At 38.6% G+C, this 19,711-nt stretch overlaps 1 protein-coding gene across 3 annotated transcripts in view; it reads left to right on the forward strand.

Annotated features, from left to right (window-relative positions):
- Positions 1–19,711, forward strand: part of MARCHF1 (membrane associated ring-CH-type finger 1) — an 827,429-nt gene that overhangs the window by 788,946 nt on the left and 18,772 nt on the right. For all 3 annotated transcript variants that reach the window (XM_023228476.2, XM_023228466.3, XM_023228470.3), the window contains one exon: positions 18,682–18,829. In XM_023228476.2, the coding sequence (XP_023084244.1) occupies positions 18,682–18,829 (148 nt within the window). The remainder of the gene's footprint in view (positions 1–18,681; positions 18,830–19,711) is intronic.

The raw sequence follows: 19,711 nt of genomic DNA on the forward strand, positions 1-19,711 counted from the left end.
TGTGGAGACTGCTGGGGAAATCAACAAATCAACAATTGTGTAAGAATTGTATCTTACACAACAAATGTAAGATACATTTTTTCTTGGCCGGATCGACTTTCGGAGAATATGCAAGAACTCCTGGAATCCTTCTGGGGCTGAAGCGGTTTAGAGGAGATGAGAGCAGACTTTTGAGTGAAACCCACTTTACTCCTGCTCTCCTGACTGTCTTGCCCACCTAGATTTTTTCATCTTTTCTAACAAGGTGCATGATAAAAAGTGAGAACTAATATTTCATAGGTCAGATAATACTGCCTTGCTGTGGAATTCCTTTTCTTTTAACCTAATGTGGTAGATTGTTTGCAATCCTGACATAACAGAAGAAGGTCCTGTATTGCCATGGATTTCTTGATGCAGCTAACCCACGTTGTCAAGGCAACCCACCTGGCTGATGTCTCCCCTCTAGAAAACCATTTCCACTTTTGCAAACCTTAAGTCACAATCATCTTTTAAAACACACAGGGTGAAATATGTCTCCTGTATGCACAAACCTGTTACTTTTTTATAAGATATCACGTCATTACAGTGAAAGAATTTGGCATGAGGGATGTGTATATTAAAACATTAAAGTTAAAAGAACTCCTTAGCATTGATGGCCTGCCTCTGCATTTGCAGGAGATTCGGGGCTGTTTACTCCAGGCAGCTATATTTTTTGAAGCTACAGTCATAATGTTGGCATAGTTTGACAAATTTCTATGTAAATTGATTGCAATCAACAGCTTTCTCATGGTTTGAGGAATTAAATCACTGGAAAGACAAAGTGTTTTCTGAGATTAATATCACCCACTTGTATATTTTTCTTCTTTTTAAGAGTCAAGGCCCAGTTTTGGGAGTTCTTTCCATGGAAGTGGGGTCACTTCAAAATTCTGTGAGACTCTATGACAGTATCACACTTGAATTCAGAAATAAATATCATGAAAAAAAAAAAAAAAGTGTTTCCCCAGAGATCTGCACTGCTGAGTGGTTGATTTAAAGGAAAATCCCAACGACAGGATAGTAACAAACATCTGACTATTTTTTGTTGGCTCGCTATTAGCAAGAAAACTGGGCTTCCTTAAGATCCTTATTGAAGTTTGAAGATTGAAAGAGCTTTTTAAAGCCTAATCCTGGCAATGCACCTCGCGGGCTACATTTAACTTACATGGTAATTTGAAGTAATTCTTAGTCGCTCACCCATTGGTCTGGGTTTTCAGATAGTTTTTAAAATATTTACAATACTTTTTTTTCTTTTAACTTTTTGTTCAGAAACTGATCACATGAAAGGTAGCCACGTTTCATTTCATGATTCCTAAAGATTTGAGAACACAAGTACGTGGCCTTAAATGAAGTTTCCTTATGGGTCTTTCTATATGTTTAGATAAAACATACTTCAGCTCCTTTCAGCAGCTTTTCTTATTTCAATAAATCAAAGAATTTTATCCATATAAAATAGTACAAATTATCATATCCATTATTGAGGAATTGGCATTATTTTCTTTCCATTATTGTGATTTGACAGATCAGGCATTCAAACGTCAGTCAGTCAACAAAGGCTTTTAGGTTGTCGCGTTCAGCCCTCTCTTGTTATAACCTCCAAAAATTACTAGCACTCCATCACAACGCACAAAAGATTTGAGCCTGTTTATAGAAATATGTACCAAACAGTAAGGTGAATGGTTAAGGAGGTTGTGATAAAAGAGAGTGAAGTGAACTCACAAGGCAAACATAAGGACAATGTGTACTACAGGTCCTGTATGTAGTTAGGTGGGAAGATAATTTGCTTCTAAAACATTTCACAGTCAAAGCAAAGACAGAAGCTTGGTCAATTAAATGATTTATAGTATATCCATAGAAATGTTTTTGGCAAATACAGAGGATATCAGGTCACTGAGAGCCTAGGGAAATTTGCCTTCTGGGTTATGATTCAGTAAATTCGATAAAGGCACAGATTTACTGTGACAACTATATTCTAACATCCGCTATGTTAATGACTACAGTATTCGGCCAGAATTCACACATGGCTTACTAGTGCCAAGCTTTGTGGTATGTGCATTGTTACATACGTAGCCCCATTTAATCCTGCCGGGAAACATGAAATAGGTATTCTTATCATAGTGTCACAAATGAGAAAACCGAGGCTTAGACAGACTAAATAAATCTTCTGAGGTCTCACTTTTCACCTGGTGGAGCGGAATTAGTTTCAAATCAATGTGATGTCCAAGTCTACAGTTGTAAGCACGATCCTATGCTGCCACCGTGGTTCAGGGTAGGGAGGGGTTGTTTCTACCTGGGTGTATTAGAAAATGCTTCCCGGGGAGGAGGTAGTTGAAACTGGTTTTGAATGGTGAGTAGATGTTTCCCAGTGATATAGAGAGAGTTGAAGCCATCCTAGGAAACAAAATAGTACCTTTAAACACGCAGAGGATAAACCATTCACAAATTCACAATAGTTGGCTTTGCCAGAGAGAAGGATGACCGCAGGCAAGTTTCTTAGCCACCCCTTTCTTATCTAAACGGAGGTAATAATAGGATGTCAGTCACAGAAAGGTTGTGAGAATTAAGTAAATAATATAAAACCATTAACATTAATATTATTAAGACATAATATTAAAGGTTAAATCAAAAGCAAGGATCAGATTATATAGGAAGCTTTGCTAAAGAATTTCAACTTTATCCAGAAGGAAATGGAAAGACAGTTACAGGTGTTAGATAAGGAATTAATGTATTTGTAGTTTTCAAACATCACTCTACAGCAACGTGTGGAGAACGAAGTGTCCAGGTGAGTGAGCCAGGCACAACATGCAAGCTAGAAAAGGAGATGGACTCAATTAAGTAGCAACTGAGATGACAGAGTAAAAGCACTTGGCAGGGTTTAGTTTCTGAGCTAAAGTTTAGTTACTGCCAGGGCCGAAGATGAAGGATGTGCTGGAGGAAGTGGTTCATGATACTCAGCTTTCTGACCTGAGTGATGGGGTGAAGGGTTTAATTATTAACTGGGGAAGAACGTAGAAGTGTGCAAATCTGGAGAAATAACATAAAAAGTCCCATCAGGACACATGGGTTTGGGATGACTGTGAGCCAACCAGATGAGTAGTAAATCTGAGAAAGGTTGAGTCTGGACTGAGAAGTGTGAGAAAAGAAGTCATCAGGATGTCTCTGGAAGCCTCAGGCTCAGAAGAGTCGGCAAGAGAGCGATGAGAAAGAGTGGGAGAGTATGATGAGACTAGGGATGAAGGTGAAGGCCTGGGAACTAAGAGGCAGGGGCAAGTAGAAAAGAGGAGCAAAAGAGAATGAGAAGCAGCAGCCATCAGAGAGGTGCAAAGGACAAATAGAGACTAACACTCTTGAATCAAAAATCTAAAAAACACGGGAATAGTCAATAGTGTCAGGTGCTGCAGACAGGACTGACAGTAAATATACATTTAGAATGTCATTGGTAATTTTGGCAAGAGCAGTTACAGTGGAGTGTTGGGTTTTGTTTTGTTTTGTTTTGTTTTTGAGACAGTGTCTGGCTTTGATGCAGGGCTGGAGTGCAGTGACAGGATCTCAGCTCACTGCAACCTCTACTTCCTGGGTTCCAGTGATTCCCCTACCTCAGCCTCTGGAGTAGCTGGGATTACAAGCATGCACCAACACGCCTGGCTGAGTTTTGTACTTTTAGTAGAGACGGGGTTTCTCTACCCCATCTACCATACCAATAAAATTCACAGCATGAATTTTGTAAAATAAATTGCCAAGCTAATTATAAAATTCAAATGGAATGCAAAAGAACTAGAATAGCCAAGTCAACTTTGAAAAAGGACAAAATTGAAGGAATAATACCTGATTTAAAGACATTATCATACAGCTACCAAAGTCAAGGCAGGGTAGTACAGTTGTTAAGACTGACAAGTAAATTGATGGGTCATAATAGACGATCCAGCAATAGAGCCACACATACACAGTCAACTGATTTTTGATAAAGCAATTTGGTAGGGAAAGGAAGGTCTTTTTAATAAATGTAAAAAAAAATTATCTATATCTCACACCATAAACAAAAATTAACTCAAAAGGTATCCTATAAATATAAAACCTAGAACAGAAACACTTCTACAAGAAAACAAAGGAGAAAACTTTTATGACTTTGGGTGAGGTAAAGATATTTGCATATGATATCAAAAGCAAGAAACGTAAGAGAACAAACTGATATATTAAATTATGTCGTAATTAAAAACATCTCCTTTACAAAAGTTCCTTTTAAGATAATAAATTGACAAGCCACATATTGGAAAATAATATTTTCATGTCATATGTCTGGTAAAGAATTTATATTCCACATAAATAAAGAAATCTGAGAACTCAACAATAAGAAAACACTATGTAACAAAGAAAAATGGACAAGACATTTTAATAGACACGTCACTAGATTTCCAGGGTTGACACTCTTCCTATCTGTACAGATGTCGTGGGGCATTGTAGAAGGCATTGTCCACACTGGTTATTCAGATTAATACTGAGAGAGACGCTATGGCAAGGAAGGGGACACTCCCCTGCTTGGCAGCCAAAGACTGAAGTGACAGATGGAGATATATTCAAGTCCTCTTGGACCCCACTGATGTGACGAATAATAGACATAGGACCCAAGTGCAGATAATCAGAGGTTCTGAAATAAAGGACAGTCTTTGAGAGGTGACTCAAATCCACTGGTGGCTCCTGTCATTTAAACTACGTTTCTCAAAGTGGTTCTTTGTTAGATCTCTTCTCCGAGTTCGTCCTGAGCAATGTGACCTCAGTCTGCTAGGGCAGCTTCTCATTGTCATCATCCAGGTTCCCAGCATGGATGTGGTTTTTTCTTCTTCCTCCATCCTTTGACTTCTTCTTAGTTCAAAATGAACCTTCCTTTCTACTTTCCGAATCACCAAACACTCCCTGTATTTCTGTATTGCATTCTGCTAGTGCCCCAAAGAAATGAAAATATACAAAAACTCAAGTTTCATTTTAAAAAGGTTTGAATATTTACATTCCAATACATTTGTATGTATACTTAAAGACTAAAAGATTGAGGACATACATTGCAAATGAGATTATGAATAATTTTATTTCTATTTTAGTTTTCTATGTTTTATAAATTTTCTACAGTGAACATGCAATTAATAAAAAAATAAGCTATTGTAAAAGTTGAAAGAGACATAGAAATAGGTTTTAATGCTGAAGAGAAGGGGGCTATAGGGCTAGAAAGAAACTAAATGTAAATGAAAAAATATAATCAAAGGATCACGGGTCATGGAGAATGATGAATTTGGACTGTACAGGGACATTTTGTCCTCATAAATAAGAGAGGAGGAAGTGAAAAGGGTGTGATGCAGTTACAAATGTATCTATTCTGAGGACAGGAAGTTAAGGGAGTTTATCTGTGAGAGGATCAGTGTTCTCTGAAGTAGAAGTCATATTTAATAAGACCGACTGTCAAGATAGCAGTTCTTTTTATTCTCTGGTCTGTAGGGGCCACAAGCTGCTCGCCCTCTCTCTAATGCACTCTCCACACAGCGCGAGAACAGCCTTTCTGAAACCCTGGCAACCGAAAAGCCTGTTTACCTTACTCCTTAGAGATCTGCTTAAACATAGCCCACATTTCAAAACCATGGCCTGAGCCAATCCACACCCGTCACGTGCTCTCTGCAAGTGCCTGTAGCTCATCCTTCTGTTTCTGCAGACTCTCTCTATACAGGCTGTCCCTCAGCTGTTCATGTAAACCTGAGTTCAAAGATCAGTTACTTCATAGATTTTTGTTCCTAAATCTACTCACTTCAGCATTGACCAAGTTGAGTAGCAGAAGACCCATCCTGAAGCCAGAGAACCTTCTATCTTCTCTGAAGCATCTCTTCCACTTGCTCAAGCATCTCCTCAGAACAACAGAAAAACTCTTCCGACTGCCTCACACAAAAGAGTTCAGCTTACATTTGTGTCCCTTGTAATCATGCTTTCTACCCCAAATAGTCATAAAGAAATTATTCCTTTTGAAAGAATTTCATGAAGGAAATCTGGGAAGAACAGTTTCTGCTTCTGCCTGCCCATTGAAACATTCACGCCTGCTCCACACCCCATGTTTCCCTGCTCCGGATGGTAATCAGAGGTCCTCATCATCTGGTCCCGCCCACTCTTCCCCCCTCACCCGTGCCCTTCCACCTCATGCTCAGACAGTCATCTCAGTTTCCTCAGACAAATCTCTATTCCATGCAACTCCGTGTATTTTCACAGAGCCCAAATTTTTCTTTTATTCCCCCTCTTTGTCATGGTCAGCTCAAGTATCAGAAGACTTTTATGTTCTTCAATAGAAAGGAGATGTTTAAATGGAAATATTAAACCTTCCTGCTCCATTTTCAGTGTGGATGCTGAACCTTACCTCCTTGCTCTAGAACAAGAACCTTACCTCCTTGCTCTAGAACAAGAACCTTACCTCCTTGCTTTTTGTAAGAACAAATTACTAGAATAATATTAGATTGGTTTAACATTTAATTTCTACACCTTGCTGTGATCCAATAATACCAGAGAAATCTGCAGTGAAAGAGTATTCAACATAAAGATTTATAAATAATAATCATAATAATAAGTGGGAATGAAGGATGTAGGCAAAAAAAAAAAAAAAAAAAAGCTAGGTTAACCCATTTTTATTAGGTTTCCAAAGAGAGAGGAAAGAAAACTGACAGGCTATTAAAGAAGAACTTTTAAATGAGTTCCTTTCATGTTCTGTTCTCACTCTTAAGCTTTAGGAAGAAAAATGTGATCTGTTCTAGAATGTGAAAAATTATCACCTATGTCTCAAGAAATTTCACGTAGAGAGCATAAGGGCCTCAGGAATCATTACAACAAACGGACCCGCTTGGCATGGGCTCCCAAAGACCCAGACAAATTATTCTGGTATCCTTAGAACTAAATGAGATTCTTAGTCCCCCTGAAGCTTTCTTTGGTTCAAACCAACTGCTCTCTAATTAGAGGAAAACTGTATTTGGAGATGATAGGATAGGACAGCTTATACAGCAAAATAATGAAACAAAGTTGAATATTGCCATGTAAACAAGAATGAGCAGTTTACACTTTCTCCCATCACCCGGGAGGATGAGAATCAACATTTGGGATTTCGTCCTAAATGCTGTAAATGAGGAAATTTGGCCAGTTGTGGTTGCAAAGTCATTTTTTGATTTCCAAACATATCAAGTCCCTGCACCACGAGTTTCATTTCCTGCCTGTGGAGATTATGTATACCTCCAACCCTTCCCTGACCCAGCACTATCACTATTCAATCAATTCAAGGGAGAGCAGTTTAAAGCAAGGATTTTAACTTGGATGTCTCCGATTTATTTGAGAACCCATTGAAAATCATGGATCTTTCCCCAGGGGGAAAAAAAAATGCACACAATATTTTGTAAGCAATTTAAGAAATTTATATACCCCCAAAAATCTTCTCTTTTAAAAAAAATCTTCAGTTTTAGGACAAAATTCTTAACAAACACTGAGTCAGTATGATGCCAAAAACAAATTCAAATGTAATATATTGAGCCAATTAATCATGCTTGATATCAAAGTACTGATAAAATGGATTTTTAGATATAGTAACTAAAACGTTATTTTTTAAAGAACTATTATATCCAAAACTGGAACCAATACTTAAAGTTTCACTGGCTCTCATTTAAACTGGAGTAGAATATATATGTATATATATATATATATTCTCTGTTTTATTTGTATATAAATCATTTGTATATGATTTATTTCAAGTGTATATGTGACTAAAAGACTCTCAAGAGTAAAAAAAAAAATCAACCCAGTTACATTAAATACAGTGCTCAGATGTGACACTGCTATTAAAGAGTGGAAATAGGGTGTAAGAATTTTTTTGACCCATGAGAATAAGCATCAACAATGGATTGTCAGTAGATGAGCTTACTGTGGGTAGATGCAAATAGAGGGTTCCAAAAAGATTCTCTTTTTATTTGCTGCCACCCAAAGGAATATTCTAGAAAGACATTTCTAAACACACACAACAGAGAATTGAGAAAGGGATAGAAGCACTTATGAAATCAAAACCTATTATCTCTTATTGATGGAAAATTACACAGTTCCCTATTTTAACAACTACGCAAAATTCCACAATTGTGACCCTAATATAAGCTTCATCAAAGCGGAGATCTTGGCTATCTTCTTCCCCAGCATCCCACAACAACGTCGGATACATTGTGATGCTTTAATAATTAGCTCCCGAATGGAAACAAAAATCTAGTAATTTCGTGTATCTCACTGGGTAAGTCAGCTCAGTGCTCTGGGCCTCAGTTTCTTCAACTAGAAAATGACGAGGTAAAATTGCGTCTTTTAAAAAGCTTTTCTCTTTTAATCTTCCCAGTGTCTGTACTTCTGTTTAGTACATGAGCACTGTCTCCTAAACGGCAAGGCTATGATCGCTTTAGGCACAGAGAGTGACCACAGACCTGTGCAGATTCCACATGTGCGACAGCTGTTCACTGAAGAGGAAAGAGGGGAAGAGCCCGCAACAGAAATGGGCTTCCAGGGAGAACATCGACCGCAGTGTCATCCAAGAGTCCGCTCGGCAAGGGTTTCCATCTCTGGGGAAGAGAGACTATGCCACTGTGAAATATAACCCAATTACTCCTTTTGTTTTCTTTATGAAGCCGCAATCCATAATTAAGTATCCTCGTGGACAAAGCTCAGTAGATTTTCTGCTGGTTCAACATGCCTGAAGCAGTAATATATTGACTTCTCTTTCAGAGTGTGTGATAAAATATCTTTCACCATAACCTCCAAGAGAAAACAGACAACCAAGTATTGATTCAATATTTTTAAAGGAACTTTGTTTAAATGCATCTATTAATTAAATTTTCAAGTAATTTGTGTTCTTACATGGCAATATTAATCAACTCAGATTTAATGAGTTTTTGGGAGGGATATGGAAGGAGGTGAAAGTATATTCACTCTGTGAAAAACTGTCAGATATTACAATGCCACTCTAAAATATGTCCCTGAACTTTTCCTTACTTAGGGAAGTCATGGTCAAACTTCAGCATACATAAAAATCTCTCGGAGTGCCTGCCAGGAATGCAGATTCGTAGGCCACACCCCCAGATATAGATCTGGAACAAAGCTTAGGAATTTGCAATTTTAACTTTTATCCCAACAGTTCCACTGCAAACGTGCCTAAATCCCACATATTATATCTACCCTCAGGACAGATGTATAAAATAAACATTTTTTCCATTTCTCTTTTTTCCTTCAAATCATTGTTATGTGTGATATCATTACTCCCTCTAGTGGATGATTTTACTCAGCACCTTTTTTTCTATATTACAAATACCTTGCTTGAAACTTTTAAGAAATCCCATCCATCATGAAAATCTTGAAAGAAAAGAAACCAATGAGAGATCAAGACAAGGTTTATAAGAAAAATTATTTTGGTAATCTAATATCAGGCTCATATATATTTATATATGCATGTAACATGTAATACACATATATTTTGTAGAGAAATTCTTAATCATCATTTAGTTGACTGAGTATAAAATGACTTACCTGTTTTATAAAAATAATTTGGTAGCTTTGAATTTACTGACCACACTATTTTTAGAATATTTTTACCTGGTTTACTTGTCTGCTTACTATGTACTAACTAGATTATCCCATATAATTCCAGCAAACTCTATACAAGAGACACTATTGTCATCCCTAATTTTACCAATGAGAAAACTGAGGCATTAGGAGGTTAGGTTACTTGACCCAAGTCAGACAGGGGTCTTTGATCCAAGTCTCCCTAACCCAGGAGTCTGAGTTCTTAGTCGCTTCGCTCCAATGCCTCTCTGCCCATGAGGCTTCTAGCCTGTTTGACCTAACTACCACATTGCACTCCTTTCCCGCCCCACCACCCCAGGCCTCCTGCTCCTACCCCAGTTCTCTCTGCTCTCCATTGCTCTTTCCAACATCTTCTATGCTCCCTTGGCCTCTGACTCTACTAATACCTTTGCATTTGCACAATTTCTCATCTGGCAGTTGTTAACACCTCTCTCATGCATCCAGCAGCACCACTGAGTCACAATTCTTAGTAGCGTATTCCTCACATTGTAAACTAACGTGACAAGCATATCAGTACAATCTATATCTTTTACTGTTACTTTAAGTAAATGCACCTTTTTCTAAAGTCTTCAAAATGATGTTTCAACAATGCTTGGATTTATGTTATAAGTTGCATTCTCCCTACTATCACACCTCTATTTTTTACTCAACTGGTGTGTCTCAAGTACTAGTCTAAATACTGTAAAGCAATGTGAACTCTTCTTGGTAAAATACTATATCAGCTAACCTCAAAAATGTTTTTGAAAAGTAAAAGAGTCTTCATGTGTAGAAATTCAAGTGAATTCGCTTTTGAGGAAAAGAGCCGTTTTTTTCATGTATCCATTCTTGGGTAGCTTTTTGTATTTTGCAGTCACTAAGGTTGTCAGAATAGCATCCCTGGGGCAGTCTCAGGACGTTTCTAGTCAGATTGCTTCTCATGTCCTGCAATACCCATGGAAGATGTAATTCCAAGCCACACACCCACATTCATGCTTTCAGTTTATTTGGAATGTTTGAGTTCCTTTAACCTTTTGTGAAATCTGTCAGCCAGAGCAGTATGTCTTTGGGAAACATGAAACCTTAAGATATCATTTTGAATTTGACAAAAAGAATGGTAAGTTACTGGGGCATATATTAAAACCTATAATATTTGTTCCATTTCTTACAGAAATGAAGCCATCATTATGCCATCTTTTAGCTGTTTCTACCTAGTATATGCAAAGTAACTTTTGTAATAACCCCTCTTATCTTTGTTCACGTAGTTAATAAAAACAGATTGTATTTTCCTGATATGAGACTCAGTATTCCGAAAAATATATTTGTAATTAGAAAATAGATGTGGGGAACGGGTGCTTTCGCTGACGTAATTCTGCCTGAACAAATCTCATCTTCATTCTTCAGAGATGTTATCAACATGATGCATTAATCTAGACAGTAAGGACAATTGAAGTCTAATTGGATGTGGTGCTGCAAGCTCCAAGTTGTGATAACTGCTAACATTTATTGAATTCATTTTAAGTGCCTGATAGTGTTCTGCATTTACATGTATTAAGTTGCTTAGACTTTACCCTGCAAAGTAGGTGCTATTCTAATCACCATTTTACAGATAAAGAAATGGAGGCACAGAGAATTAAAATAACTCACCCAAGGTCACACAGTACTTAGAGGCAGAGCTAGAATTTGAACCCAGAGCCCTCATTCTTTTTTTTTCTTTCTTTCTTTTTTGAGACGGAGTCCCGCTCTGCCGCCCAGGCTGGAGTGCAGTGGCACAATCTCCCATCACCGCAGGCTCCGCCTCCGGGGCTCGCGCCATTCTCCAGCCTCAGCCTCCCAAGTAACTGGAACTACAGGCGCCCACCACCACGCCTGGCTAATTTTTTGCATTTTTAGTAGAGACGAGGTTTCACCGTGTTAGCCAGGAAGACCTCAATCTCCTGACCTCGTGATCCGCCCGTTTCAGCCTCCCAAAGTGCTGGGATTACTGGCGTGAGCCACCGCGCCCGGCCCCCAGAGCCCTCATTCTGAATCACTTGTGGAATCACAGACAGAATACACCGCACATCTGCACGGTTCACTCCTCAGTGATGGATTCAACGAGGCCTGAGTGTGTCTGTTGGGAACTTGATGCCCCAAGTGATTCTGTGAGAGAGCTAACACTGAAAACCACTTCTAGTTAGAAAAGGCTCCCACTACCCGGAGTTCAGAAAGCAAAAGGAGACTCAAACTGAGTGGCAGCAAAATGAAGCCGTTGATTTCAGGGTCTTAGGTATGCCTCTTTGTGGAACTGTTTATTACAATTTTTCAGTAAGACTGCCAGTTGCTTGCAGTAGTGTCTTTACCCAAGCCTGGGTCTCAGTAACTACTTCCCCCAATTCTAAACCAGTGTGTGCACACACTGTCCCAAGATGGTAGCTGTTGATTTGCTGTTTATATTTGGGTTGTTGATCTCCCAGGTTCATCTGGACACATGGCCCATTCCTCACTGTTTCTACTTGCAGTTCCTTTGGATTGCAGATCCTAATCTTTGGTGCAGTACAAGACCTTTCCTCTTGTACTATTATCAGGAGAGACAGAGGAGCTGCACTTAACCGGAAAATAGAATGTCCCCTCACATTGGGCCATGTACAAAAACTATCAAATGATTATCACTGGTGGACCTATCATGGAAGAGAACTAGGGGAAAAATATAATTTTTAAGGGAATGATAGACTCATAGAGAATTCATGGCTGTTATATGTGAGGTTTTGACTCTTAGTAAGAAAGCCTGCATGTACATGCTTATCTGTATGTATCAGTCCTTTCCGCACTGCTCATAAAGACACACCCGAGACTGGGTAATTTGTAAAGAAAAAGGGGTTTCATGAACTCATAGTTCCACATGACTGGGGAGGCCTCACAATCATGGCACATGGTCAAAGGCATGTCTTACATGGCAGGAAGCGAGACACCTCATGATCTAAAACCATCAGATCTCGTGAGACGTATTCACTACCACAAGAACAGTATGGGGGAGGCCGTCCCCCTGATTCAATTATCTCTCACCAGGTCCTTCTCATAACATTTGGGAATTATGGGAGCTACAATTCAACATGAGATTTAGGTGGGGACACAGCCACTATATCACTGTAGTTCTGAGGAAGGAACAAGTTTGCTGACTTGTGTCCAATAGTGAGTGCCTTAACTAGTGAACTTTACCAGCTGCCTACCACCTACCTGGCTTTGTTGTTTCCTCCCTATCATCAGTTTTGTAGCAAATTTCACTAAAGGTCTACAGAGGTCAAATTTTTCTGCTGGTCTTTTAAAATACATTTTTAAGAGGGAAATTGTTTACCATAGGCATACTTCTGAACTTAAAGATTTATTAAGGTTCAAGAGTTACTCCTCATAATTAAGAGTCTGTTGTTTAGTTCTTTCCCAGAGTATTTGAAATTGTTGCTAATATAACTAGATTTTAATAGGCTTTTATGTTACCTAAACACTAATTTGAAAAGTAAAACAAAAAATGAAAGTTTGCTTTAGTGATTAATGAGCTAACTCTGAATCGTTTCAGTTCAAATAAATGAATTGATTATGTAATTTTTTTTCAGTCAACCTGAAATATTTAAATCACAGCCAGAAAACCAAATTCATTTGTTGATTACCCTTTCCTGGACTGCTAATTAGTTCATGACAGGGAGTGACAAGTACTACTTCTAATATAAACTCCACTGAGGTCACCGTGCAACTCTGCTAAGTGTCATTCTTTAGGCAGGTGGTTCTCTAGCTTGCATCGGAATCACCTGAGGGCTTGTTAAAGCGCATTACAGGGTTCCATCGCCAGAGTTTCTGATTTAGTGAGTTTGGTGTGGGGCTCAAAATACGGGGTTTCTAACAAGTTTCCTGATTGCTCCTGCATCTGCTGTGCTGCATCTGCTACTGGAAACACTGAGAACCACTGCTTCATGTGAATGGCCCCTGTAGAAATTTCCACAGCATAGCAAGTCCAAGGACTTGTAAAAGGTTTACTTATTATCCTCTAGCACAACATATCTTACTAAGGCATGTAAATAATGTGATAACCTTTACACTTGCGGTTCAGGTATTGTTGTCGCTCGTCTGCAGCAAAATCCAATATGACAGGCAGGGCCAGAAAAATGTAAACAATTAAAATGTGGCTTGGCATTTATGCAAAATGACAGGAAGAACCTGCACACCAGACCGGCTGGGAGCTCCTGGGTCTGGCGGTACCAAAAAAAAAAAAAAAAAAAAAAAAAAAAAAAAAAAAAAAAAAGCTACTGCGCTAGCTACTGTTTGGGCTTTGCGCCACCTGGTGGTGATTTTTTGGTCTATCACGCGATAGAGGGATAACTCTAGGTCACGTGACTGTTACCGAAGCGGAACCCCTAGGTGAACTGTCCAAAAACAAAACAAAAAAAAAATGGATTTGGCAAAGTAGTCCCTACCTCCTCCTGCTTTTCTTTTTCTTTCCTTCCTCCCTCCCTCTCTCTCTCCCCCCCCCCCCCCCCCTTTCTTTCTTTCTTTCGTTTTCTGACGGACTCTCGCCCTGTCGCCCAGGCTGCAGTGTAGTGGCGCGATCTCGGCTCATTGCAACCTTGGCCTCCCAGGTTGAAGCGACTCTCCCTCAGCGTCCCGAGTAGCTGGGACCACTGCTGTCTGCCACCACGCCTGGTTAATTTATTGTATTCTATCAGAGACGGGGTTTCACTGTGTTGCCCAGGTTGGTGGCGAACTCTTGAGCTCAGGCAATCCGCCAGCCTCGGTCTCTCAAAGTGCTGGGATTACATGCGTAAGCCACCGCGCCCGGCCTGCATTTTATGTTACAGATAAACTGCCTTTATTCTTCACTGGTACAAAGATTTAAACAACACTTTTCTTTGGGCAGTACTTGTAAATTTATATTTTAGGACAGAATATAATGCAAGTAATTTGATTTAGAAAACCTGACCCTGTCATGCAGTTTGATTTAGCTTCATCACATAGACAATTTCACAGAAACAATGTTTGCATCAAGTTATACTACAATTCAGAAAAAACACAGTCATATTTTTCTAAGTGAATACTAGAGTTCTGTTGGATTTCTTTCTATTGTTTAGGCGCTTCCGAGAAGAAAAAAAAAAAAAAAAAAAAAAAATCAAAAGCAAGAACAGTAAAACAAGTACCAAAGACCCAGGGGCTGTGAAGTCCAAAGCGAGGTTCAAGACTACCTATGCAGGAGGTGCTAATTTTGTGAAACTACTTTTGCCCAATCTTAGCTCATCCTCCATCTTCAAGGTATAAAGGAGAACTTGAAGACTAAGGAAGGGCAGATCAGAGTCGGCAGTGTAAACATTTGTGAAAAGTATGATGGTGTGTGTGCTGTCGTGCATTCCCTCTCCCTGACCTTTGGGAAACGGGAAAGGGAGCTGCCGTCTTACCATTTCCACCAGCTTCCTCGAGACCACTTGGAGAGAGACGTCTTCTCAACACCGAGAGACTTGAGGATAAAATATTCGACTCAGGCCCAAGCAATAAGCAAAAGAAACTTTACTTCATCACTGACAAGGCAATAGTTTGTATTTTCTGAGGGTCCTGTGGGAAAAACTAACATAGAGTCATCTCCAAAGTGGAGCTCAAGAATGTACAAAAAATTAACCGGGTGTGGTGGCGGGCGCCTGTAGTGTGCCTGAGTGAGGCTGGCACTGCTGAGGCTGACCAGGGACCACACTTTGGAGACCTGAAGAGGATCTTGTCAGGAACAACCTTCTCTAGAGGTGTAACCATGGTAACAGTATAACTCCTGGTAACAATATACTCCTGGTAACAGGGTCATAAGTCACATGTTATTTGCTAAAGCAGGACAGGGGAGTAGAAATGCTATGGGAAGTTTCACAGGTTATCAGTTGCCTATCAGGAAATCTTTTGTGAACTGCTACTGAATTTCAGCATCACAAATATTAAACGAAGGCACTTTCATGACAGCTTTGTTAAGATTTCTATCCTTATCTTATCCATTTCTCATTCTTAGTAAGGCTTGCAAAATATACTGAAATTTTGTAAACAAACCTGAAAAGACAATATGAAGGGAAAGGTTTATAAAATACATTGATTTCTGCCAGCCCTATTTACTGAATATTGTATGCAGTAATGTAGTCGTTAGGAAGAGGGCACTGTGGCATTACATTTACTTGTGTGCTGTCTAGTGAGTTTCTAAATGGTTCCTGTGAGGATTTATAAAGTGGAAAATGTGGATGGTTCCCTTACACTTCACTTCTCCTTAGAATGGTACCGACATTTAGAAGTGACGACTTCAGAGCTTCTATTGTCTGGAACTAGAAGAATCTTTACGAATGATTTGGTCCATTCTTGTCAGCTCCACTGACATTTTTCTATTTGAGGAGCCTTACTTTTTAATAATGTGTCCCAGCCATTTAATTTAATTGCTTCATAGATAGAAGAAGTCCCAATTTTAAGAGTATTTTAAGTCAATTTTATAGTTGAGATTTGATTTGATATGAATATTTTGTTACTGCAAGTTTTCTATCCACTTGGAACACAGAAACTTTAAAAATGTAAAGCTGTTTTTCTGTACCATCTTCCACTTTTTATCGGTCTGTATTAAATACTGAAGTGATTCAAGGAATATTTATTAAATTGCAAAATGCTATTGCCTAATAATAATATTCTATGATTATATGTTATTCAGATTAATATTACAATAAACCAAAGCTAAAACAGGATTTTTAAAAAATCAGCCTTGCACAGGTTTTGATAAAACAACATTAAAATCTCCTCAGTTCAAGATTGATTAATTCAAAATAGAGTCTAAATTGAAACATCTGTTTATTCCCTAATTACATTATTAATATTTACCCATTGTTATGCTTGGAATAATACATAAATATAGTTTGATAAAAAACAAAGTTCAGGATAAAGTATGAATTTGTAATTAGCAAACTCCTGCAAGGAAAATTATGTGATGACTGGCCAGTAGGAGAAGAGGAAGGGATAGTATTTGTAAAGAAACTATATCTTTCTCTAAAATGTTTAAACTGCTCTAGAGCATCAAGGTCAGAATTCAAGTATTGTGCTCTCTTACAAATGAAATTATAGGCTCTTACTCCTTAGACTGGAAGAGAAGCTAGGAAGTATCTATTTAATTCTTTTACCAATAATTGCATTTGATGGCAAGTGGCAGAGACCTGGGAAATAATGGCTTAATCAGGAAGACAACAGGATGTCCAAAGGCAAGCTGCTGATTGGGCTGAGAAATCTCCAATTCTCAAGACTTTTCCTCAAGGTTGCAAGATGACTGTTGACACTCTCCCACTTAATTATGAATTCCAGTTAGCAAAGAGCAGAAAATGAAAGAAAGGATCAAAGGACAATACCTACATTAAAAAGGCAAAATCTTAATGTCCCACTAGATATCGGCTCACCTCTCATTGCTGGAAAATAATCAATGTCTACCTGTGCCAAGAAAGGTTGGAAAGGCAGCTTTAAGCTGGGCACAATGCCAACCCTAATGAAATTAGTTTGTTAACAAAAGAAATGAAGGATGGTTATTCTCTTCTCCACCTCTCTGTCACAGCCTCTGTCAAAATCTGCTCCTCATGAAGATGAGGCAGTGAGGCATAGAGAGCGTGTGTGATTTTATCCACATCTCAAAGCTGGTGGCAGAGGCAGCATTTGATGTACCGCAACGTACGCCATCTTGTTTTTGAGTTGCGCATTGAATTTTACATATGTGATGGTCGGGTGGGAAAGGAATGGGGTCTTCTGAAGTTCTAAAGATTTTGCTTTAGTGAGGGCATAATAACGTAAAGAATCCTAGATTATTAAAAGCTTGGCATGTCAGCTCACTTTTAATAACATTACTGTAATTTTTTATGGAAAGAATGCAAAGAAAAATAAAAATACAATTCCTAACATAATAAAGAAGTGATATTGTAGCTACAAAGACATTAAAATATATTTTGAGAGGCTATTTCTTCAAAGTAAATATGAGAGATATTCCCTTATATAGACCATAACTTCAATAAAACTTGTGGCCTTCTTCCTCTCCCAGACTGAGGGAGCGGCCCTCAACTTTCTCAGGAGTGCGATTAAAGGACAGCAGTCACCACAGTAGTTACAACACTTACGGTAGCAGCAAGTAAGGTTGCTCTAAAAGAGGCTTCAGCAGATTTTCTTGTATCACCTAAGTGATAAAATTTGTTTTTCTAGAGTAGTTGTGAACAGAAAATGTTGACTTTCTCTTGCAGATATCATTCAGCCATTCAAATACTTATTAAATTTATATATTCAAGAATGTAACACTATGTCCAGTTGTGTGATAATCCAAGAAGACAGTGTTACCTATTACTACGTATAACCTAGTACCACAAGGAGGTGATAGGCAGAAACCTGAAATTTTTTAATTGTTCAATATTAAAGCTATCTCATTCTTGATACAGAGGAGGAAACTATAGGCTTGCAAAACAGAAATGACTTGATTTAATTCATTTGGAGAATAGAAATTTTTTTTTTTGCAAATTAATATATATTTAAGTTAGGCCGGGCACAGTGACTCACGCCTATAATCCCAGCACTTTGGGAGGACAAGGTGGGTAGATCACTTGAGCCCAGGAGTTTGAGACTAGCCTAGGCTACATGGTGAGACCCCCATATCTACAAATACGTACAAAAATTAACCAGGCATAGTGGTACATACCCATAGTCCCAGCTACTCTGGAGGCTGAGGCAGGAGGTTCTCTTGAGCCTGGGAGGCAGAGGTTGCAGTGAACGGAGATTGTGCCACTGCACTCTAGCCTGGACCACAGAGTAAGACCTTGTCTCAAAAAAAAATACATACACACACACACACACACACACACACACACACACACATATGAATTTAAGCTGTATGTAACTCTGTAGGTTATAATTTCATATCTCTCTAAACGTGAAGACTTATTTGAATATTATAGAGTCATCTGAAATTGAAGATAATTACCGTTTTTCTTCCATTCATGATCTATGTCTGGGAAATAAAAGGGGAGAAAAATTTCCTAGTTTGCAATTCAGTTTTGTGTCCTTGGTTTCTGATTGCAGTGGGAGAAACTACAGATGACCACAAGTGAAAGGAGGAAAATATTCTGCTCTGTCACGTTCCACGTAATCGCGATCACCTGTGTGGTTTGGTCTTTGTATGTATTGATAGATCGAACAGCGGAGGAGATCAAGCAAGGCAATGACAATGGTAAGAGCACATCTTCTTCTTTCTTACTCTCTTGGATCCTAAAGGCAATTCTCAGAGGTGGATAGGCAGTCGCTCCGCGGGTTAGGCCTCCATCATGTATGATGAAGAAAATACTAGAAAAGCTAGTATTTGCTATTGATTCTTCCCTAATTATGTTATTGATTAATACTCTGATTAAAAAGCATTAACTATATGTAGTCCCAAGCTGAGATGTGAAATCCATCAAATCCATATAAAACTTAGTGGCAGTTACATAAAAATGGCAAACACCACTTTGGGCTTTTCGGGAGCTGAATAAGGATCAAGTTCTGCCGGACCTGAAAAGGCAAATGGCTGTAAAAATGAAGGGTTTCTCATTTTATTTAATTCACTCTAGTCATCTCTCCTTTAAAGCGTGAAGGAGACGGCATTCTAGTAGAGAATGTGTTATAGCTCTTTAGTTAGTACTATATAGTTTGATAGAGTGGGTTAGCACCATGGTTTGACATTTTAGCCATGCGAAGTTTGATTGTGAAGGATGGTGTCAAATCTGCAAAGAAAAATGTTTCAAAATCAGTAAGGCATATTCTCATAATGGATAGGCCACTTAAAAGAGAAAGCACAATATCTATAAAATATTATTTTCATGTGTGAAAGGACCCAGTTCTGTTTCGCACTGCGCCCTGTAAGTTTTCATACCTTATCTAGCCCAGATCGTAGTGGTAAAACAGTGAGAACCATCCCCACACCCCCGCAGGAAACAGTATTAAACCACTGATGCCTCTAGAAAAGACTGTTCAGATGGTAATATTTTGAGTTTGTAATGTGAAAAATGTTTGCACATCCCTCCACCCCGCAAAAAAAAAAAAAAAAAAAAAAAAGGAAAAAAAAGAAAAAAAAAAA

This window comes from Piliocolobus tephrosceles, chromosome 3, assembly GCF_002776525.5.
Source record: "Piliocolobus tephrosceles isolate RC106 chromosome 3, ASM277652v3, whole genome shotgun sequence".
NCBI lineage: Eukaryota > Metazoa > Chordata > Mammalia > Primates > Cercopithecidae > Piliocolobus > Piliocolobus tephrosceles.